At 39.3% G+C, this 24,563-nt stretch overlaps 1 protein-coding gene across 1 annotated transcript; it reads left to right on the top strand.

Annotated features, from left to right (window-relative positions):
- Positions 1–404: 404 nt before the first annotated feature.
- LOC122846067 (neuroblast differentiation-associated protein AHNAK) lies at positions 405–24,309 on the top strand. Its single transcript, XM_044142747.1, has 9 exons — positions 405–629; positions 10,053–10,099; positions 10,249–10,353; positions 11,559–11,669; positions 11,785–11,938; positions 12,244–12,404; positions 12,485–17,819; positions 18,729–19,009; positions 19,526–24,309. The coding sequence occupies exons 1-9, from the start codon at positions 572–574 to the stop codon at positions 23,270–23,272; spliced, it is 9,999 nt and encodes a 3,332-aa protein (XP_043998682.1). The 5' UTR covers positions 405–571; the 3' UTR covers positions 23,273–24,309.
- The last annotated feature ends 254 nt before the right edge of the window (positions 24,310–24,563 follow it).

The following is a 24,563-nucleotide window of genomic DNA, read 5'->3' as shown; positions in this document are numbered from 1 at the left end:
AAATAAAACCTTCCTGCCCTGAACTCCGAATGATCTGTCATGTAAATAAATCCCCTGATTACTTAAGACAGCTCATAAACAGATGTTCATTTCCACAGCTTCCAGTCCACAATGAGGGGCTTCAGACCCAGTGTACACAGCAGCAGATTGAGTTAAAGTCTCCACGTGAGAGACGTGGATCGTCCCCAGACTCCGACATCGTGATCGTCCTTGTCGGATTAAGCAACTCAATCGGACTGAGTGGGAAAGAAGAGGGAGACCGAGTGGACGACAAGAAAGAGAACTCTGTTGGGGGTGGGGGGTGAGAGGCAGCTCCACCCATAATTAAGTTACCCCCACTGCGCTGAGGGTCTGTGTTTATGGCACAGAGGAGGGAGTTTCCTTCACTCTGTGGACAATCAGAGCAGAGGAGTGAGTTCTGGAACTCTCCTCCGGCTCTAGTTCTTCCTGCGGTCATCGCCTCTCACTCCGCCACCACTGACTGACCTGCAGCACCGGCAAGCAGAAGCTGTTTGTAGCGGTACCTGCCCAATCCTCCATCCCCGGTTCCTCTGCTGCATCGGCTGCCACCATGTGTGACTGTTTCCACCTGGCGTTCCCCAACTGGCACGCTGCCCCTTCTGGGACGGGTAGGCTCGTAACCCTTCCTGTTTCTTTACTTTATTTATTTATTTTTATCCCATATGACATTGTCTCTCCTCTGAGGAACGTAGTGGCCGAGCAGGGCAGGAGGGAAAGGGAATATTTGCGATGGCGGCGGATGAGTTGGAGGCAGCTGGTGCTGATGCTGTGTGCTGCTGATGGGTGTGTCTGCAGAGTGCAGCGGACTGTTTGGAGATGTCATCATCAGAGAGAGTGTGTGTCTGCGTTTCTCCTCTCTGCCTTCCAGCAGAGCGTCTGTAGCTCAGACTCAAAACACTCGGAAGCGCCGTTACAGTCGATTAGATCAGAAACCCGGAGAACAGCAACAGATCCCTCCTGGGGTTGGAGACAACAATGACAGCTGGAGACCGGAAATATAAAATTGACTCCAAAAATAGAAAACGGCAGTGCAGGGATCAAGTAAAATATTTAAAATCATCATCATCATCATCATCGTCATGATCATCTTCTGGTTTTATAAAGGAAGAGTAGAAGAACTCAACGTCAGCTTCCTAAAAACTTCACTTTTGATTAGATGATATAGGTATAAAAAAAAAAAATCACTTTTGGTAAAAGAAAGAAAAAAAAAAGAAATGACGTAGGCCATTATTTTATAAAGATGACAATAAGAGTCCATGTTCCTTAAAAAGTAGACAAACTAATCCAACCATGTCTTACTTAAATTCTATTGACTCTGTATCAACTATATAAATGTGCAACATATGTTTTTTTCATTGTTAAATTATGAGTTTAATTTTATTATTATTATTATTATTATTATTATTATTATTATTAGTTTTACAAAACGTCTGGATTTTAAAAAAGAAGAACAGTGAAAACTTCATTTATCTGCTGGGCTGTAAAAACTCTGCAGTTCAACCTAATTATTTCCAAACAAATGAAACTGTCCCGAGCATCGTCCAGTAGAAATCCGTCCTGCATGTTTGTGATGTTTTTCTGATAAGCACATGGATATGATGGAGAGTTACATATTTCAGCCATTCGAATGAGCGGTTATAAGGCAAGGACATGCTATAGCTGGTTATTCCAGAACATGGAATGGTGACTCCTACATTACACTGTAAAAAGAATTAGGGTGGTTAAACTTAAAAACACAAGTTAACGCAACTTGAAATAATGTTTTTTTTCCAACTTAGGATGTCAAGCTAGAAAAGTAGTCCTATTGCTGATAATTCATTATTTAAATATGATACCATAAGTTGAAATGACTAACTATAGAACATTATTCATTCTCCAAAAATTTAGTACTCTAGTCAAGAGTTGAGATTTTTAAGGTGCACCAACATTTCCCAATGCAGCACGACATAAGATAAACACAGCAGGATTCCACGAAACGATAAAACTGAGCTGTTTCAGAAAACAGCTGACAGTAACAACTTCCACACCAAAGAGTGGTGTTGTTCCTGCGACCTGTAGGGCTTTTTTTCTTTTATAATCAGAAATGTAGTTATTTATTTCCTCAGCACCAATCAGGTGCTGGTGAAGCAAAGGAAAAAAAAAAAAGAAAAAAAGGCGTTTGTTTCCAGTATTCAGTTGATGTCTTGGTGCATCTCTGTTCAGGATTATTTCAGCTACTTTCTCTGAAAGTTTTCTAGGAGTTTTTGATGCTGTTTCCCTTTAATATGTAGATAAGAATGCAACCAGTCAAAATACTGTCAGGAATAATGTCCATATCACCAGTTACTGTTTGCAAAGTTATACAGTTAAAATTATACAGCAAATTATTTTGGTCCACACTAAATATTTAGGTTTGAGCAAAAGTTTAGATCTAAACTATATATTTAGCTTGCAAGCTAAAATCTTAGCTTGGACCTAAATGTTTAGTTTGAAGCCAAATATTTAGCTCTAAGCTGCATATTTAGTTTACAAACCAAATTCTTAGTTCCAGCTCCAACCTAAATCGTTAGGTCTACACTAAATATTTAGTTTGGAACTAAATTTAGCTCTTTTTCGGGAACAAACTAAAGTCTTATCTGTACACTACATAATTAGCTCTAAGCTAAATATGTTGATTTACACTAAATATTAAAGTCCAAGTTAAATTTAACTCTAAATCACACCATTTAGTTTGGAAACTAAAATTTTAAACATTTAGCACCGAGCTCAATATTTAGCAGCTAGCTCAATAGTTCGGTCTGAGCTAATATTTAGCTCCAAGATACATATTTAGCTTTCTAAATAAATATTTAGTTCAGAACTCTGACATTTATAAGTGAATAACCAACATGGTGTAAATACAGCTCTGAATAACGAACTCTATTTTTGCTTTTCACTTGACATTTTAAAGAACCCAAACTATTGTTCTTAAGTTTTGACTGTGTAACTTTTCAAACGGATAAAGAAACTGAAAAGAGAAATGTCCAACAAAATAAAGTAAAATCCAAGGTCAAGTGTAGGGCATGGTTCAGTCCATCATGATTTATGATTTATGTATAAAAACATATTTATACATAAACATACATATAAAACCAGAAGTAAAACAGTTATTAAAATGAACCCCAGGCCTGTGGTGGCAATAATGTAAAATTATTTGTACCCCATCGCCATGGCTACAGATGAATCTCATGTCTTTGCTTTTCTCGGGATTCAAATCCCCTCTCGTTTGGCTTCGGCTTGATTTATTCCTGCTCGTGACCTGCAGAGTGCAGCTTTAAGACTATTCTGAATTATTTATCCAGGCTTTCTGACGGGAATTATGCTTCCATCAGGCGATCTTCTGTCCTATATAAAATACATTACCTCCAGCTGATATAGTTCTCTGTTCCCTGCAGTCGGCTGTGTCTGTGCGGCGGAGCTGGTCCACCTTCCCGTCACACAGTTCACAGACCAGTTCATGACTTTGCGCCTATTTTAGCTATTTTTTCCCCCCTTTCAACAAGCTTTATGTGTTCTCCATGAGTCTCACAGTGACCGAAATGAAACATGCCTTATCTAGTCAGCATAAGTATAGATTCATCTAAGTTCAGTTAGAGTTATTAAGTCACTAAGACCATTTTCATGATGAGGAGATTTACCTTTTTTATTATTCTTAAGATTTGAGAGTGACTGTATTTTTATGTGAACTATGCCCTCTAGTGTTCAATATGAGAAAAGCATTTATTTTTAGAGATGAAACGTTTTCTGCAGAAAGGGAAAAATGAAATAATGATAAATAATAATAAATAAAATACTTTCAGCAACGTCCTTGTCCAGTTGTATAAAAGTCCTGACTGGACCTCCTCTTGTCTGATGAAAGGGAGCGGTTCCTCTCTACTGCTGCCTTTCTGTCGCTCAGGGAGCGGTGCGATTTCATTTCACTTCATTTCATTTGGAATTTCTTAGATAACTTAAAAACTTGTTGTAGTTTTATTCTAAACTCTAGTTTATTGTAATTATTTTTTGCATGCCGGTTGAGGCTATGTTTGGATTGTATATTTGAATGAACTGGGCTCACTTTGAATTCAACTGAGTCTAAACTGAACTGTTTAGACTGTTTTAAGTAATACGCTTTGGACTGGTTTGTCTCTTTGGAGTTTGGTTCTACTGGAATAATCTGATATAAATTAGTGAAACATTCCCAGGTCAGTGAAGTCAGTATGCAGTTCCTCGCCGTCACTGCAAATACAGAACTGTCTAAAACTGACGTAAGGTTTTGCATAAATGTTTTCAACCGGTAGAAACATATTTTAACCGTTCTAGTCAGTCTCTTTACTCGAATGCACTTTAATTTATAAAAATAATGACAAAATACTGACATAATAAGGTGATTTATTCACAATGCTGCTTGTATGATGGCATTGTGCTTATATAATTGTATTTTGCAGTTCAAGTATGTTAATTAGAATTAATTGATCAGGACTTTTTTGTCCTTATCATGGATTCAAGGCATTTAAAATTAGGCATCAGCTTATATGTGTACCAGTTTGATTAATTAAGTAAAAAAAAAAAAAGAATTCTGTGTGTTGTGGACAGGCGGAGTGTGGGATCACGTGGGGTTATTAGAAATGATAGATCACCTGTTGTGCACCTGGTGGGAAGTGAGTGGGTGATGGGGGAGGTTTTACTTTTTGCTGCCGCGCCGCCTTGATCACTATTAAACTGTCGGATCCGGGTTTTTATGCCTTTTTTTTGGACACTTTTCTGTTTTGGATGTTGATAAAATAAAAACCCTTTTAACTGCATCCTGCATTGGCGTGTTGATCAGCTGGCGTGTCAACAAGATTTCCCTATTCAGCCGCTCAGCGACTTTATTTGATAGTCGCCTATACTGTGTTTCAACTCAGTGATTTAATAGTTTTAAAAAGCATTAAGATGAAATGCTACATTTCATCAGCGCATTAAATTCACCTATGATTGCAGATTTTGCAGTATCTGTTCCCGTTATTCTGATGGTGATAGATATTATATCTTAACGGATAACTGAATAGGACATTCTTTCTTTTCAAGGAGCAGATTAGATAACAGGGTGGAGACCATCAGACATCTGTCTGATGTGTTTTCTGTTATAAGTCTGAAAATCCAAGGTTTTCCAAGATTTTCCAAGATTTTCAAAATCCATTTGTCAACGTCTGTTCAGTCTTTTCTTCAGGTATCTGCTGGGGAAGCAGCTTCAGAATGGTGTTCTCATGTGCCACTTTTTATTTAATTCAGGGGTGTCCAAAGTGTGGCCCTGGGGGTCATTTACAGGCTACATGTACAGATGCAGATAGACTCTTTTATTCTGTTTTCTATTATTGCTGCTGAGATAACAGGAAAAAAAAATCTTCTTGCCCAAAAAGTGAACAATTGAACCTCTAAAATTAGAAATGAGAAACTACAGGCCTGTCTTATAATTATGCAACACCTTTTTCGTCATATAACCATTTTGTTCTTAAAAATGTTATTTTTGTTACTAAATGAAAGTATAAAACATCAGCACAGTCAACACTTAATAAGCAATATGTTAAAAACCCTAAAATATCTCAATCCAGGATGTTTTTTAACGGACATTTTAAACATACAAGCTCTGTTTGGTCAATACAAAATACAGGAGGTTAACTTTAAGTATACAGTTTCATAATAGTTTCACAGCCAAAGTCTTTGATAAACGCAAATATTTTTTTGTGAATGTCATGACTGTTCCTTTCCTGAAGTTATTTTATTTGTTCTCAATGTTAAAACGAAAATTGAAAAGCAAACAAAAAGGTTTTTGATTAAGGCATACTAAGATAATATTCTGACAAGGTTGCTTGGCAACCCTCTTCCTGAGTTAAAAAGCTAAACTAGCTAGCAAGTTTGATTCGGGCGTTAGCACTGAGGCTAACGTTGTTTAAAGCTGGATACAACCTACAATTGTTTCTTAACTACAAGTTACGTGTGTTTTTAAACTTTTATTAAGTTCTTATATTCTTTATAATACAAACCATATAAATATATCAACCTTACTTTTTGTTGTTGGACACCGAAGACTGCGAATAACAGGTAAAGACTTGTTGCTGAATTTGTCATTACTGTCATTAGAATTTAATCATTACTGAACTTTCTATTTACAAAATAATATGTTTGACTCACATTTTATGTCCTGCAGTGTTGCATAATGTAAGCTTTTAAGAAAATTCAAATAATGTAGGAACAATGAGAGATTATTGTGATGGCTAATAAAGAAACTTGGGATCAGAAAGGCTGTAGAATCCACTGTTAATGTTTTCCACAGTTCTCTCAAGACATTTTTAAAGCTACCTGCAGATGAAGATATTTTTGGTGCTCTAGGTAGAGTACCACTCAAACACAGGGAGAAATACAAGTGAAAAACGTCAGACTAGGAATAGACCCTGAGACTCCCCGAGTTATTAAACAGGCTAAAACAAATGATCTGGATGCATTTTTAACCCATCATTTTCAGCAATAGAAATCCTGACATCATCTCTACTTTTCTTAAAATTTCGTAACTGCTCGTTTTTCTCTATTTGTAAATTATACTTCCATGAAAAAGAGCACCAGCCATTATGCTTCACAACTAGGAGCGGTGATATGTAAGCCACCTGTCCACATGGAGGAGAACGTGTGGTTTTAAGTGTTTCTCTCACAAAAATCTTGTTTTACACTAAGCCTCTTTTATTCTCATAGCAGTTCACCTGTAGGATTTTCTTTTCTAGTTTTATTTTCAAAAATTGTTGTAGTTTGTAGACATGGACTGCCGCTCGTCTCTGGTCATTGTGTATCACATGTCACGGTGACCCTGGCAAATTTGAACACAAATTCCAGAGCTGTGATGAAACTCACTGTAAGTTTGCAGCAGTTTAATAGATTGAAAACATGTGCTCTCGCTGTCTCATGTCCCTGCAATTTACGCAGGAAATCCTATTTGCTTTCCCCCCTCTGCACTTAAATCTTGTTAAACTTTGGATCCAAGCACACCGTCCTCGACTAAAAGCAGCTTGTGTGTGTCCGTTGTACAAGAAGTGAGCACAAATAATAAACCATGTTCTGTTACATGAGCTTAATCTCCAGGAAAGCTTCCTGGTACTTTCGCATTAGAGACTTGAAAAAGAAGAGATTCTTTTTGTAAAGAACAAAATGTAGATTTTTGACATTGAGTAAGATTCTAATAATTGAATTAGTATCCCAATCCCAGCCATCATGTTCCTGTATTAGCACACAATAAGTGCCTGGAAAAGTCCTCTATAAAGCACTGGTAAGATTCAAGATTTTCACCTCATCTGTTCAACAACTTTAAAGGATGAATTCTCGGAATGGGTTCCAAATACAAATCTGATCACACAACATTTTGGCTCACGCTGGCCTGGTGCCACGTTCCCCAAGATGCAACACGGTTGTTTGGACCGTGTTGTGCTCCAACATGATGCTTGTGATGCACAATCCATACCCAGCATCAAGGTCTGACAACAAAACAGAGCTGGGATTCAGAGCAGGAGGTCCTTTCTCTTGATCACACCTCTTAAAGTCACTTTTTTTTCATTTGAGAATGTCGTAAATATAATCCAGTCTTCACCAACTCCTAAAATGATTTGAATCTAAAACCGATACTCCATAGTGTATTGTTTCAGTAAAGATGACAAATGCACTTAGTTCATCAATAACCTCCCATTGTGGCTACATTTATACAAGCAGGAGTTTTACTAATTTGTTGGTCTGAAACATAAGCAATGGTCTCAGAGAAGTGGCTGTGTGTTGTATTGCTGCACGTTTTAATAATATGATCGGTCCAAAACAGGCGTGTTTTAAAGACAGACAAATCCCAACGAAACAGATCAGGTCCAAAACTGTACATCAAACCCAGTTATATGTGTTCAATTTTCAGCCGATAAATCTGACCTTTCAAGCGTTCCGTTTCTGGACCAGAATAAAATGGGAAACCGTCGCAGGTGACAAATGAAATCAGGAAGCCGACACACAACTTAGTACAAGGTATGACAGGAAGCTAAACGTGTCCCGCCTCCCAGCATCTCAGGGTGAGCAAAACACTTCAGCCGCTTTGGCAGTCACACACAGTGAAGGGCTGCTTGGGGACAGATAGAAACAGCTTCTTGTTAACACTCGGCTCGCTTCCAGGCGCTCCACGACCAGCAAACCTGGGTAAGTGAGCTTTGATTTTGATGAAAGGATTCTGCTACTTCAACCTGGTCTGAAATGTAGATGCAATGAAAGCATTTAGTCCTCTCTTAACGTTATGGCGAGGACAGCTGCAGATTATTTTCCTTTTTTTTTTTTTTTTAAAGAAGCTTTTGAACTATTAGGGACTGTGGTGTAGTTACTGTGTTTCAACAATGTCTGAAAAGTAAATTTTTTATTAGAAGCCACAAAGAAGAGGAGCTTGTAATATCATTGAACTGCTCTGCTTCAGCTTTCTTGTCTTTCTCAGGACAACAGAACCTGAAAAGGACACATAATTCTGACCTGCTAGCGTTAGCTGTCTTCTGATGCACTTACACAAACTGAAAGATTTTCTCCACATGACATACATTACTGTGAGGCGGAGGGAGGGGAGAGGGGCTGGGCGGGAATAAACTGCAAAGGCACATCCGCAAATACTACAGCTTTGGAAGGAGATACTTCAGATAAGTGCACATGTCTTTCCATTTATTATCGCTGACATTTTTTCTTGAAGCCTGGGGATAAAGCTTTGATTTCGAAGCTTACCCTTTTTAAATCAAACATATTCAAAACTTGTTTTCTCAGCAACCAAATCCATAAAATCCCATGTCTAAAATAAGCAAGGCATCCAAAAAAATGTGGGTGTTATGCTTTGAAAAATACCCTTCTCAAAGCAAGTTCAAATATAGGAAACAATATATTTTGTCCTATCTCATAAGTAAAAAGCATTAGACATATTGACGTATTATACACTAGAAACTGGACCAAAAATACTTGGTAAGAGTTTGTGTGTTTTTTTGTTCTGTTTTTTTGGTTTGGTTTGTGTTAAATATTTTTGAGGTTGGTTATTTTAAATCAGTCAGTCAACTTTTAACATTAACGTATCTAAAACATTGGGAAACAGAAATTAAACGAACGATTTCCTCATGTTAAAATACCGTCCATTCAGACGAAAAGTAAAGAGTGGTGGTTTTAATCAGAATTTTACCATGTTCACAAAGATCAGTTGTAAGAAAAAGTAATCAATAATAATAAAACAATGATAATAATAATAATAATAATCAGGCAGCTCCTTTTCGACAGCCACGAGGAGCCAGCCTACAAGGCTTCAAAGTTTAATGTGAGAATCAATACAGTGGATCACTTAACAGATGGAGGAGGCAGCGGATCCCTGAGGAAATCGTTGCCAGGAAGAACTCTAAATAGTTTCACCGTTGGCTCCGGTGTCGGCCTGAACCTCAAGATGAATCCTGGGAGTGAGGCTGGGTGGAGATTTTTTTAACTCAACATTATTATATTAGAGTTTTCTGTGCATCAAGAGTAGATTTTTGGATTTGTGTCGTTTGTGGAATGATGTCAAATATTCCACGTTCCCATACTTTCCCGTATCTCTTGTGGTGGTTTGGAAGCTCTGGTGAACTCTCTGCTTCTGAGCTGGTTCGAAACGCAGGGCTGGAGGCCGGACCAGTCAAAGTAAAGCAGAAAGTTCTTAAAAATACGCAGAGCAGGAAAAGCCAGTGGCAATATGGGGATCTGACAATGGATGTGAGAGATCTGGGAGTATACATACACAGTGAGGAGGTGATTACTGATGCAAGAGCAGGTGGGGCTGATTATCTGAATGTGCAGCAGCTGTGGGAAGGCATCAGCCGAGGCAGCGAGGGAGACAATTTTGAAGAAAATGAAAAAAAGATGAAATCCCATAAATCCACTGAACTAAAACAAAGTGACAAAAACGTGTTGGTTTGTTCATTAAGCCTGGACATGATATTAAATTTCTTTTGGTAATATTTTGGCTTGTGTTTTTTATTTTTTAGCAGGGAGAAGACTGCGAGCGCCAGAACCTGCCACACAGGACGATTCAGTGAGTAACTGGAGCCTCCTGGAAAATCCCACTCTATTATTTCCCTAATCTGTACCTTTATCTAAAGTTCCTCCACAGACATGATGTACATTCATAGTACGAATGAACTAATAACTTTGTTTTCATGTTAACTGACATCGTTCATACAGATATGTGAAGAGCCGACTCAGTTTGCAGAGGGGGAGAGACCCCGGCCACAAGGATCATCTCCGGTCCAGGAGTATCCTGAGGCGGCAAAATACGCTGACAAAGAGGTACGGAGAGCAGAGATACAGCGGAGTTACAGACATGAACCGTCCAGGAAAGGAAAGAGAAATTAGTCCGAGTTGATTTCCTTTCATGGCCGAGTTAATTTGGAACTACTTTAACATTTTGATTCTGGATTTTATTTCAGCTGAGTCCAAATTTTTATAATGAGAAATTGTAGAAAATTGGAGTAAACATGAGATCTGCCAAAGCTCACAGTGGCTTCTCACTTAGGCCCTGTTTGCATAAAAATGTTTCCAAAAGCGTTTTTTGTTGCACATCTGACAAAAATTGTGTTTACACACAAACGGGACTGGAAAGGTGCAGTGTGGATTTCAGGCCAATAGGAGGCGGTGAAACTTTGTGTGTTTTCTGATCCAGAGGCCTGTTTAAATAATCCTACTATAGGTCTTGGCTGACTGCATAAATTTTCTACAATGAGCATATTTAACTTTTTTAGTTTTATTTTATTTTTTTAGATTTTGCTTTAAGAGATCACATCATCTGTAGAGGTGCAGCAGAAAAGAAAGAGCATGTAGAGCCACCATTGTTGTAGATTTGGGCTGTGCGTGGACCAAAACTGAGTCCACAAGCACAAGATGGGGTGACTGATGCCATGGTTTCCATAATGTTTTCACTTTGCACTTAGAAAGGATTTGATTCACATTTCATTTTTAAAAAGTTTCACTCTGGAGCCCCTTGTCAAACCTTTGCATCTTTATCTGACCAAAATGCTGCTGCCATGGAGACAAGAGGCCAAAACATTTTAATTTTATTGTCCCGGTGTTGATGTGTAAACAAGACCTTATCCCAGTTTAAAATCCAATATGGCTGCCAAGGGATTGAAACTGTTACATTTACAGTAGCAAACTGTTTATTTAGGCTTTTATCTCTCCCACAACTACACAACTTTCTTCAGAGAACATGTTTTTTCCTTTAGCTTGTTTTGCTAATAGCAGTTAGCTTGTCACTGAGCACAGCAACTAGCAAATTCCAGTGATTTTCTTGACTTACACTTGTACGGCTTTAACGCAGAGACAGCCCATAATACTACCAGAGATACTTATACCGCAGCTTAGGAGACATTGTGAATAAAGTTTAGAAATGTAATAGAAATGACATTTTTTTCTGTTTATATATCTGTATGTATGGTAGGCTAAATTGATGTTCAGCATTTGAAAAAACAACATCGATCTAACACTATTTTTCTTAGTGCGGAGAACATGATGCAGACCACAAAGCTGGGAGTGGACACAAAGGTAAAAAGTCTGGCCTCGGTTCCATCTTCGAGAGGACCTCCACTCCAAAAATGAGTAAATTAAAGGTCTGACATTCACACCTTTCACCCTTCACATGTAGGAATCCATACAGGTTGTGAATCTGCTGATAGTGCAGTTTAAGTAAGAGCATCTGTCCTCTTTGTTTGGGTGTGTCTGTAGGAAGCTCCCAGTCCTGAAGGTGGCGTTATAGTCAACACAGCCCAAGATGGATGTGCAGAGGGTTTGGTTTATGGCGGAGGAGGGAAAGAGGGAATCTTCATCAAGAAAGTAGTTCCAGAGTCACCAGCTTCAAAAAGCTTAAAAGTCAAAGAAGGTTATTTATTCATTTTAATATGAACACTAATTAGATATACATAATTATTAATATATGCAACTTCGATGTTACACAAATTAGCAATGAAGTTAATTTGTACAACAAATTAATTTGTTACACAGGTTCAAAACAAGTTAGAAACTTTATTTGTGCAATTGAAGTTAAATAATTGTAATTTCAATTATTTTCTCCATAGTTTGTTCCACTTATTTCATTGCAACAGATTGAAAGTCTTCTTTAGAGGATTTGATCATTCCCCCCCCTCCCCACTGATTTTTTTATTTTATTATTTATTTTATTTGTAGGAGATCAGATTCTGAGCGCCACAGTGTATTTTGACAACATGTCATATGAGGACGCCATTCAGATTCTGGAGCATGCTCAGGCTTACAAGTTGAAGCTCTGCCTAAAACGCCAACCGGACTTCCCAGAGACGGAACCAACCATCGATTCAGACGTTATTCCTGTAACTATTTTCAAACTGCGTCTCCTAATATTTTTTGTCATGAATGTAATTTGATATTTAATGTTTCTGTTGCTCAACAGGAGGAGGACATCGGTTCCACAGAGATGAGGGAGAAAGGAAAAACCAGAAGACGTGGCGACGCTCGCATCTCGTGGCCAAAGTTTCCCTCCTTTGGAAAAGGACGTAAATCTCGTTTCACAAGGTCTCACAGTTCGTCAGAAGCAGATGAGCAGAGAAAACTTGAGCTTAGTCCTACGACAAGTGACACAGAGTCACCTATAAAATCTCAGGATGGAAAGAAGAAGAAGCATAAAATAAAGCTCTCTGGCCTAACGAGAAGAGGCCGCATAAGTTCATCTGAAGACCAGGACACGGACGCTCCAACATCTGGGCAGATGAGTAGTGACGTTCAGCAAAAGCAGGAATCAGACACACTTTCACCCGAGTTCCCTGAATACCCCATAGCAGAAAAACCAGAGATCAATGAACAGGCAGGGGAAGCTATGGAGTCTGACCCGGTTCAACAGAAGGTGGAACTCGTCAGTGTAGATGGTACTTTGAAAACCACCGTAGCGCTGGGCGATCATGAAAGCCAGTCTGGAACTCCAAAATCCCCAGACGAGAAAAAAAAGAGGAAAGAGAAGTCAGAAATAAAAATGAAGATCCTAGGGAAGGACAAGTCGCACAAAAAAGACACAAAAGCAAAATCCTCTCCCAAAAGGCTCAAGACTCTCGGAGCAAGTATTGACACGGAAGATCTTCCAGAAGCAGGAAAATCTGCTGCTATCTCAAGCTCCGAGTCAAAAACCAAATTGATGGGAGATCAGTCTTTGGTCGGCGTAGATAACAAAAGCCAAGGTGGAGAGAGTTCAAAGCTAGTCTCATCCAAATTCATTACATCGCAGATAATTTTACCAAAGGTGGAACTTGACATATCGGTGAGAAAATCTCCCAAGAAAGGCGATGACAAAACACAGAAAGGAAAGGAGACGAAACAGAAGCAATCCAAAAAGTCCAGTCCAAAACATAAGCAACCTGAATTAGACATGAGCAATGTTGCTAATGCAGAAGAAATGCAAAAGGTGAACGATCAAGAACACACAACTATAACTGGCCGTGTTTCCACAACACAACTTCCCAAACGTGAAGACATTGAGATTCCAGGAATGGAGGACATGTCTGTGAAAACCACCGTGGCTGATTCCAAAAAGCGCAACAAAGAAAGCCTAGCTGAAACAGTGCAAATGTCAATTGATGTTAATAGTGTGAAAGAAGCTGTTTCGAAATTACCTGGATTTAAGCTGCCTCAACTGGATATATCTGGGGTGCCTATCCCAGAAGAAATAACTGTCATAGATGCTAACGCACAAAGAATATCTGTAAAAACACCCACCAAAGTCCCAAAACCAAAACAAGAAGAACATCTGACAAGGTCTGACACAACGGCATCTTCAGAAATCTCCAAAACAATCTTTCTGACTGACAACAAGTTTGATTTTAAGAAATCTCAAATGGAGGACAGTACCAGCCCAACAAAGTGCAAAAGTGGAGAGGAAACTAAAGAAAATGAATTTGATACAACAAATGGAAAAGCAGCAACAAAAGAAGAGCTGAAGACATCCACTAGGCCAAAGATAACAATGCCAAGCTTTGGGATGTCAGCAAAAAGCAGAAGACTGCCTTATATTGGGATTGACAAGCAGAAACCAAGCTTCATTCAGGAAAAAGAGCTAACAACAGAAACAAGGAAAGATGAAAGACAAACTGAAGGAGTCCTATGTAAAGTCAAAATACCTGAACTTGATGGTATTGAGTACATTGACTCAACAGACGAGTCAGTCAAAAAGGATGGTGACTTGACAAGTTTTAATGTAAGTACTGACACGAAGACAATACTTGCTATTTCTTTAGAAAGTAAAGAAACATCTGACAAACCCGAAGATGAAAGGAATAAGCTGTCCAAAATTAGAATATCTCCTTCGGGCAAACCCAGTGGAAAAGAGGATATCTCTGACGAAGGGATGACAAAACCTCTAGACAGAGATGGAAAGAGTACATTTAAATGGCCAAACCTTGACATCCCAGTGCCAAAACTAAAAGGAACAACAGTTGATATTAACATATCTAGGAAAGACACATCTTACACAGAAGCCCTGGCTGAAGGAGGGCTAATCCCAGGAGGCCCAGAGAGCGATACAGTCCTCAAGAGCTCAGATGTTCCTAAAGAAATGGCACAGGCAGAAAAACCTCAAGTGGAAATAAAGCCAACTGAAACCGAAGGCGAGTTTGATTGGGAAGCAAGCAAATTTACAAAGTTTGGAATTAAAACACCAAAAATCAAAGGCCCAGAATTTGACTTGAGTTTGTCAAAGAAAGAGGCACAGGGCAAAGCTGCAGGTAAACTCCCAGAAGCATCTAAAGCAGAAGTTACTCCTGGAAAGGGAAATGTTTATTTTCTAAAGCAAAAGATGCAGTTAGAAAAACCTGGAGAAGTTAAACCTTTGCAGTCCAAGGGTGAACACGTACAAGGAGGCAAAATCAAAATCCCAAAGTTTGGAGTCAAAACAATAAAATTAGCAGGTCCTGAGATAAGCTTGTCAAAGAAAGATGTAGAGGTTACCCTGCCAGAGGCTAAACCTGAGATCAAACCCACTGAAGGTTCAGGAACAGATGTGAACAAAGATAGTGTTAGGCCAGAAGAACAGAAAGGAAGAGAAAAGTCTGATCTGAAAATCAAAACAGTACATAAAGAAGGTGAAGCAAAAGGACACGGACACAAGATCAAAATGCCCCAGTTGGGAATTGCACTGCCAAAAGTTACAACGCACGAGTCGGATTTAAGCCTATCAAAGAAAGGTAAAGATCTGACACTGCCTGAAGTTAAAGGAGAAATCAAAGATCTTGAGGTTGAAGGAACTGGATCATCAACAAAACTAGATGTTAGAGCTCCTGGAATTAAAGTTGAAACAAAGGATGTTGAAGGATCGTCGTCAAAATTCAAAATGTCCCCTTTTAAAATTTCCAGATTTGGAGCTGCTACTCCAAACCTCAGTGGTGAAGTAAGTGAAGCTTCTGAAACACACACATTGGAAGTTGGGCCTGGTATTGATGCTACCATACCAGACAGTGATGTAAAAATTAAAGCATCTGAAATTGATGGAAGAGCAAGTAAGTTTAAAATTCCAAAATTTGGAATATCACTCCCAAAACTGAAAGGTTCTGAAACAGATACAACCCAATTCCAAAAGGTTGATGTAGATGTCACATTGTTTAAAGGTGACACTGAAATAAAACTCATTGATGCTGAGCATGAAGAACGTGGTATCAGGCTGAAGGGCAAATTTCCCCAGACTGGAGTTCAGCAAGATGTTGAGTACTCAGCATCAAAACCTGAAATACCACTACCATTTTCTGATGCCAAAGCAGAAGTCAAGCTGTCGCAAGTTGATGGAGAAAAAAATCAATGTTTCATCCCGACCATGGAAGCTGAGAATCACCTTGCTGGACAAGAAGAAAAGATGAAGCTGTCAAAGATTGGAATAAAAATGCCCAAAATTAAGGGACCAGAATTTCAACTTGGACTCTCAAGTAAAGACACAGATGTCATGGAGGCAGAAGGCAAAGCGGACAATAAAACTAAGGTAGAAGTCCCAGTTCCTACAGCAGATGTTAGTCTGGGAAAAGCAGAAATCTTGATATCTTCTGGAGAAGTGGAAGTTGGAAAACCAGAAGTGCAAACTCAACCTACAATTGAAGGACAAGGAGGCAAGTTCAAAATGCCAAAGTTTGGAATCACAATGCCAAAAGTCAAAGGACCTGAAGCAAAGAAGTACGTAGAGGTGAAACGTACTGAGACCAAGACTGACATACAAATGCCTGATGCTAATTTTGAGGCACCAGATGTGGAACAGTCACCATCAAAATTTAATATGCCAACTTTTAAATTACCAAAATTAGGACTGGGCACTTCAGACAAAAATGTAGAAGGAGATGACATTGATAAGGACATTCCTGATGAGGTTCTTGCAGTTACCGTTGTTGCACCTAGCTCTGACCTCTCAAATATTGATGTCGATACACATCTTCTTGAAAGTACAACTGAAGTTGCACTTCTGAGTGATGATGTGAACAAATACTCCATTGAAATGGAAGCTACAGCTCCACAGATCAAAGTGTCAAAAAAAGGGTCACCATCCAAGTTTAAGATGCCGACATTCAAGTTACCAAAATTTGGGCTTTCTGTTCAAAGTTCTACTGAAGAAGAGCCTCCTCTGGACAAAGATCTCAAAACAGGAGAAGGCCAAATGACCACTTCTGGAGAGATTCTCGTAGGAAATATAGAAGCACCAAGAATTGACGTTAAGGCTCCATCAGTAGCTTTAAAAACTACAGGAACTGAGAGTGAAGGAAGAGGAAGAAAGTTTAAACTGCCAAGTCTTGGTTTTTCGGCATCACAAACCAAAGGTCCTGATACTGACATTAGCTTACCAACAACAGATGTTGACATAACCTTACCCACAACAGATGTTGATGTTACAGCACCAGATGTCAAAACAGAAATTAAACTCCCTGAAGAAAAGTTTAGCAAATCTTTTGAAGTGGAAGCTAAAGCTCCAGAATTTAAAGGTACAAGACAGGAAACAGAGGGGTCACCATCCAAGTTCAAGATGCCGACATTCAAGATGCCAAAATTTGGACTTTCTGTTCAGAGTTCCACTGCAGAACTGCCTCCTTTGGACAAAGATCTCAAAACAGGAGAAGGTCAAATTACCACTTCTGGAGAAATTATCGTAGGAAGTCTAGAAGCACCAAGAATTGACGTTAAGGCTCCATCAGTAGCTCTAAAAACTACAGAAACTGAGAGTGAAGGAAGAGGAAGAAAGTTTAAACTGCAGAGTCTTGGTTTTTCGGCATCGCAAACCAAAGGTCCTGATACTGACATAACCTTACCAACAACAGAAGTTGACATAACCTTACCAACAACAGAAGTTGACATAACCTTACCAACAAGAGATGTTGATGTTACAGCACCAGAAGTCAAAGCAGAAATCAAACTCCCTGAAGAAAAGTTTAGCAAATCTTTTGAAGTGGAAGCTATAGCTCCACAATTTAAAGGTACAAGAAAGGAAACAGAGGGGTCACCATCCAGGTTTAAGATGCCGACATTCAAGATGCCAAAATTTGGGCTTTCCGTTCAGAGTTCCACAGCAGAACTGCCTCCTTTGGACAAAGATCTCAAAACTGCAGAAGGTGAAATTGCCTCTTCTGGAGAAATTATCATAGGAAGTCTAGAAGCACCAAGAATTGATGTTAAGGCTCCATTAGTAGCTCTAAAAACTACAGAAACTGAGAGTGAAGAAAGTGGAAGAAAGTTTAAACTGCCGAGTCTTGGTTTTTCGGCATCACAAACCAAAGGTCCTGATATTGACATAACCTTACCAACAACAGAAGTTGATGTTACAGCACAGGAAGTCAAAGCAGAAATCAAACTCCCTGAAGAAAAGTTTAGCAAATCTTTTGAAGTGGAAGCTAAAGCTCCAGAATTTAAAGGTACAAGACAGGAAACAGAGGGGTCACCATCCAAGTTCAAGATGCCGACATTTGGACTTTCTGTTCAGAGTTCCACTGCAGAACTGCCTCCTTTGGACAAAGATCTCAAAACAGGAGAAGGTCAAATTACCACTTCTGGAGAGATTCTCGAAGGAAGTCTAGAAGCACCAAGAATTGACGTTAAGGCTCCATCAGTAGCTCTAAAAACTACAGAAACTGAGAGTGAAGGAAGAGGAAGAAAGTTTAAACTGCCAAGTCTTGGTTTTTCGGCATCACAAACCAAAGGTCCTGATACTGACATTAGCTTACCAACAACAGATGTTGAAATTACCTTACCCGCAACAGATGTTGACATAACCTTACCAACAACAGATGTTGATGTTACAGCACCAGATGTCAAAACAGAAATTAAACTCCCTGAAGAAAAGTTTAGCAAATCTTTTGAAGTGGAAGCTAAAGCTCCAGAATTTAAAGGTACAAGAAAGGAAACAGAGGGGTCACCATCCAGGTTTAAGATGCCGACATTCAAGATGCCAAAATTTGGGCTTTCCGTTCAGAGTTCCACAGCAGAACTGCCTCCTTTGGACAAAGATCTCAAAACTGCAGAAGGTGAAATTGCCTCTTCTGGAGAAATTATCGTAGGAAGTCTAGAACCACCAAGAATTGATGTTAAGGCTCCATCAGTAGCTCTAAAAACTACAGAAACTGAGAGTGAAGGAAGAGGAAGAAAGTTTAAACTGCCGAGTCTTGGTTTTTCGGCATCACAAACCAAAGGTCCTGATACTGACATAACCTTACCAACAACAGAAGTTGACATAACCTTACCAACAACAGATGTTGATGTTACAGCACCAGAAGTCAAAGCAGAAATCAAACTCCCTGAAGAAAAGTTTAACAAATCTTTTGAAGTGGAAGCTAAAGCTCCAGAATTTAAAGGTACAAGAAAGGAAACAGAGGGGTCACCATCCAAGTTTAAGATGCCGACATTCAAGATGCCAAAATTTGGGCTTTCTGTTCAGAGTTCCACCGCAGAACTGCCTCCTTTGGACAAAGATCTCAAAACAAGAGAAGGTCAAATTACCACTTCTGGAGAGATTCTCGAAGGAAGTGTAGAAGCACCAAGAATTGATGTTAAGGCTCCATCAGTAGCTTTAAAAACTACAGAAACTGAAAGGGAAGGAAGAGGAAGAAAGTTTAAACTGCCAAGTCTTGGTTTTTCGGCATCGCAAACCAAAGGTCCTGATACTGACATAACCTTACCAACAACAGAAGTTGACATAACCTTACCAACAACAGAAGTTGACATAACCTTACCAACAACAGATGTTGACATAACCTTACCCACAACAGATGTTGATGTTACAGCACCAGAAGTCAAAGCAGAAATTAAACTCCCTGAAGAAAAGTTTAACAAATCTTTTGATATGGAAGCTAAATCTCCAGAATTCAAAGGTACAAGACAGGAAACAGAGGGGTCACCATCCAAGTTCAAGATGCCGACATTCAAGATGCCAAAATTTGGGCTTTCTGTTCAGAGTTCCACCGCAGAACTGCCTCCTTTGGACAAAGATCTCAAGATAACTGGAGGGGAAATGACAATGTCAGAGGAGGTCATTGTAGTTAGCACAGAAGGACCAAGTGTAGAAATTGGGGATTTATCCATAGAGTCAAAAAAAGAGGGAAGTGAACGTGAAGGAAAAGGAAAAAGGTTTAAGTTGCCAAGTCTTGGATTTTCTGCTACACAGGCCAAAGTGCCAGACACCGATTTAAATTTGAAGACAGGTGTAGATGTTACACAACCAGAACTGAAAGCGGAAGTCAAATTTCCTGATGATGAACTGAAAAGAATAGAAACAGAAATAGGAACTAAAGGACCCGAATTTCAAGTCGAAGCAAAGGACATTGAAGGATCGACATCCAAGTTTAAAATGCCAACTTTTAAATTACCCAAATTTGGGCTTGCCACTCAAAGTTCCACTGAAGAAGTACCCTCTTTTGACAAAGATGTCAAAATCGGTGGAGGTGAAACCACAGGCTTAGAGGAGGTACTTACAGTTACCACAGAAGGACCAAGCATTGGAATTAAGGGGACATCAGTAGATTTAAACACTGAAGGAAGTGATCTTGAAGGAAAAGGAAAGAAGTTCAAACTGCCAAGTCTGAGTTTTTCAGTACCTCAAACCAAAGAGCTAGAGACTGATTTGAGCTTAAGGACAGATGTAGATGTTAAAGTACCAGAGGTAAAAGCTGAAGTCAAACTTCCAAGTAACAAATCTTCTGTTGAAGTGGAAACTAAAGCACTTGAAACCAAAGATACAAAAAAGACTACAGAAGGATCACCCTCCAAATTTAAAATGCCAAATTTCAAGTTACCAAAATTTGGGCTTGCTACTCAAACTTCCACTGGAGAAGTACCTCCATTAGACAAAGATGTAAAACCAGTAGAAGGTAAAATCACAACTTCAGAAGAGGTTATTGTAGTTACCACAGAAGCACCAACCATTGAAATTAAGGGCCCATTATTAGAGCTAAAAACTGAAGGAATTGATTGTGAAGAACAAGGAAAAAAGTTTAAGTTGCCAAGTCTAGGTTTTTCTGTGTCAGAGGCCAAAGGGACTGGCAGTGATTTAGGATCGTCAAAGACAGAAGTAGATGTTACATTGCCAGATGTAAAGGCTGAAGTCGAACTCCCTGATGACGAGAATCTGATAAAAACATCTGCAATAGAAATTAAAGGACCTGAAATCAAAACAGTGACCAAGGACACTGATGGTTCACCATCCAAATTTAAAATGCCTGCATTCAAGTTACCAAAATTTGGGCTTACTTCTCAAAGCTCTACGGAAGAAGGTTCTGCTTTGGAGAAAGACGAGGAAGATGGTGAACCTGAAAACACTGCCACTGCAATAGAAACTAAGGCACCTGAAATAACGGTTGTGTCAAAGGACACTGATGGATCGCCATCCAAATTTAAAATGCCAACATTCAAGTTGCCAAAATTTAGCCTTGCTACCCAAAGTTCAAACAAACAAGTGCAAGATGTCAAAACAGTGAGAGGTGAAAGTACTACTTTGGAGGAAGTTCTCACAGTTACAACAGAAGAACCAAGCATTAAAATTAAGGGTCCATCTGTAGATCTAAGGAGTTCAGAAACTGATGATGAAAGAAAAGGAAGTAAATTTAAACTTCCAAGTCTTGGTTTTTCATTATCACAATCCAAAGAACCGGATACCAACATCAGCTTACCCAAGGCAGATTTAGATGTCAGAGCACCAGAAGTCAAAGCTGAAGTTCAATTTTCCAGTGCAAAAGTGGAACAACCTTCAGTGCAAATGGACGTTAAGTCTCCAGAGATCAAAGCTGATATCAACACTAAATCAGAAGTTAAAATGCCTAAAATGACCTTACCTAAATTTGAAGCCGTTACCCCACATGTCAGTATGGAAATACCTAAAATGACCAAAGAAAAAAGGGTTGACGTGGACCTTCATGTTGATACTGATCCAGTAGATTTGAATGTTAAAGAATGGGAACTAAAGAAGTACGAAGTCCAGTTGCCAAGTGCTGAGGCAAAAGGCGAAGATGTACCTACAGTTGAACTTGAAGGTAAAGTAAAACGGCTAAATTGGACTTTTCCTAGCATCTCATTTTCAAGAACTGGTGGTAAAGCCCCTGACGTCGATGTCAACATGGAAACTCCAAAAGCTGGTGTTACGTCAATGGAGACCAAAATCTCAGATATTGACATTAAAGAATCTTCAATGGTCCCTGCAGTAGAAGCAACCCCCGCTCCAGAAATTGACCCAGGCTTAAAGAAAAGTAAGTTTTCACTTCCCAGGTTTTCATTTTCAAAGCCGAGCTTGAAAGAGCCTGAAGTAAAAGCTGAGCTTCCAGATCACGGAATAGAAGTCGAAAATTATGAAACCAATATGACAACAGAGATCAAACTCTCTGCAGATGAAGACAAAAATGTCCTTACTACTTTTGAAATGACAACTTCTGAGGCTGAAATCAAGTCCAAAAAATTTAAAATGCCAACTCTGAAAATGCCAAGATTTGGCAGTACGTCTTATGAGGTAACAACAGAGACGCACATATCAGATAAAACAGCTGAAGATGATGAAAATCAGCTGGGAGAGGGTGCTGCTGTTATCAACAAAGGTCCAAATATTGATTTGGATGCCCTCAAATCAGAACAGGATCAAGAAACCCTAAACAAAGAAAGTGATAGTGCGGTTCAAGGATCTCCAAGTAAATTCAAACTACCTACCTTTAAAATACCACGGCTGGGTCTTTCAAGATCCAAACCTGAAGATGAATCTGTTCACTTTGAGTATGAAAATAATGAAGATCAACTGGAAATGAAGACTGCACTAAAAGAAGAAAATCTATCACCAAAACTGACTTTAACATCATTTGGTGACGCTCTTAAGTCGATTGATGTTGATGTTGACGTTCGGAAAGTGGACAAAGTTGATCAAATCTCTCATGAACCAGGTGAAGCCACCACAATGCACACAAAAACCAAGCACGATGCCACCAAAAGTCCGGAGAGCTCGAGCTGGTTTAAATTCCCGAAGTTTGGCCTGTCTTCCCCAACAGAACAACAAAAGATTCCTGACAAAGCAGAACAAGTGAAAGACAGCAGCCCCGTAGGGGAAACCAAGGACGAGGAAGTAAGTCCCACCCTTTCTGTCCAGTCATCAGATGCTTTTGCTGATGTAAGCTCTACGATCACAAGTGAGCCTGTTGGCCCATTCATACCTTCCCCAACCAAGGTGACGGTCAAATACTCTGACGAAAGTGCAGGTGCTGGATCTGAAGAGATGCACAGTGACATCATGTCTTCCACCACAAGGACTGAGCTGATCACAGATGTGCCCTCCTTGCCGGAGAAGATCACTATTTTGTCTTCTGGTGTTTCATCTTCTTCTGAAGATACAGTAAGACTATCGTCGGGAAAAATACACATCATTACATCAAACGTACAGCCTACTCCTGAGTCACAGCATGCCAAGATTCTGTCTGCTGTCCAAGTCCAATCAGGGGAAGGCTTTGCTTTACAGTCAGAGGGAGATGGAGCTCCATCGTGGACGGTCCAAGATGCTCGAAGTGCCACCAGGACAGTTAAACACTTAGTCCAAGAAACAACAACTGAAAGAAGTGAGAACAAGGAGACTGTGGTTATAACCAAACAAATCACCCATATATTTGGCCCCACAGAGCCCATATCAGGGGAGACAGCGTCATCTATTCAACGTCTCAGAGACTCTGTGCACACTGAGAAAATGAGGTTCTTTGATGAGGCTGAGAAGTGAAAAAAGAATTTGAATTTGTGCTTAAAGATACAACTCCTTGTTATGGTTCGCCATGAAAGAAGGCCATAGAGTTTCACCGCTGGAAGTTAAAAACAAAATGGCAACTGGATGAGGGACCAATCTAACATACCAATCACTGAAAGTTCTTTGATAGCATCCAGATATCACCATGGCAATGTGATGTGGAGTTGCATGCTTTTTGAGCTTTATAGAAATGCACCGCTGTAGCAAATGACTGTTACATTTATATTGTGGTCAAGATGTTAATAAGCTGGTTAAATGATTCTCCTCAGTGCGTAAAATATGTTTGCTTTGTAGTAAACAATGTTTGATTTATGCTAGCATACACAGTGCCTTGCAAAAGTATTGATACCCCAAACATCATCACATTTCATCACATTACAACTACAGCATTCATGAAGTTTCATGGGGATTTTGGATCCCAAAACGGTGGGAAAACAATGCATGGTATTTAAAGAAGGTGAACATTACCAATATTCTTAAAGAAAAATCTGGAAAATGTGATATGTGTGTTAACACACACCCCTCACTAAGTTCTCAATAGATACTAGAATTACTTTTGGCTGCAAATCCCAAGGGTGCATTTCTGGAGGCTTTGTATATCTAGACATAGGGAACTTTTCACATTGTTCTGTGAACCTTAACCTTTAACCCTTGCCACAAATTCTTAATTGGACTGTCCTCCCTGAAGAATAGCATCCCCACAGCATGATTCTTCTAGCACCAGTAAAGGGGCAGTATAATGTATAATAAACTTTTTTGAGCTTTACATCACGTTATAATGTTATCCCTCATCAAAAAACCTGCCTTGAGTGTTGGCTTGACAAGTTAAGCTCCATGGCAACCCCTCCTGGGGGAAACTAGTGCCACATTTAAGATGCAGCTCCTCCTATGAGATCAGCTCCTTCAGACTAGTCAGCAGCAATTAGCAAACACCTGGTGGAACTGCACATCTGCTGAGCTCATAATAGTAGCTCCTTCTCAGTGAAACACTGGTAAACAACAAAAAAAAGAAAAAAAAGTTAAAGGGTTCATAGAGGGAGCCATGTTGTGATGGCTTCCTGAAGGTGGAGTTTCAGAAAGAGCAGGAGATTTTAAAGAGACAGTTAATTGAAGTTAACATAGTTGATTATGTTCAGTTGACTATGCTATAAAATGGCACATATGACCCTTCAAGCAGAATTTAATTTGATTCCTATTACCACTACTTGAGTTTCAATACAGCTTTCCAGTTCTTTTACATTTTAAATAACATGTGAAACATATTAAC

This window comes from Gambusia affinis, linkage group LG16, assembly GCF_019740435.1.
Source record: "Gambusia affinis linkage group LG16, SWU_Gaff_1.0, whole genome shotgun sequence".
In the NCBI taxonomy this organism is placed as follows: domain Eukaryota; kingdom Metazoa; phylum Chordata; class Actinopteri; order Cyprinodontiformes; family Poeciliidae; genus Gambusia; species Gambusia affinis.
This window is presented reverse-complemented; position numbering and strand designations above follow the sequence as displayed.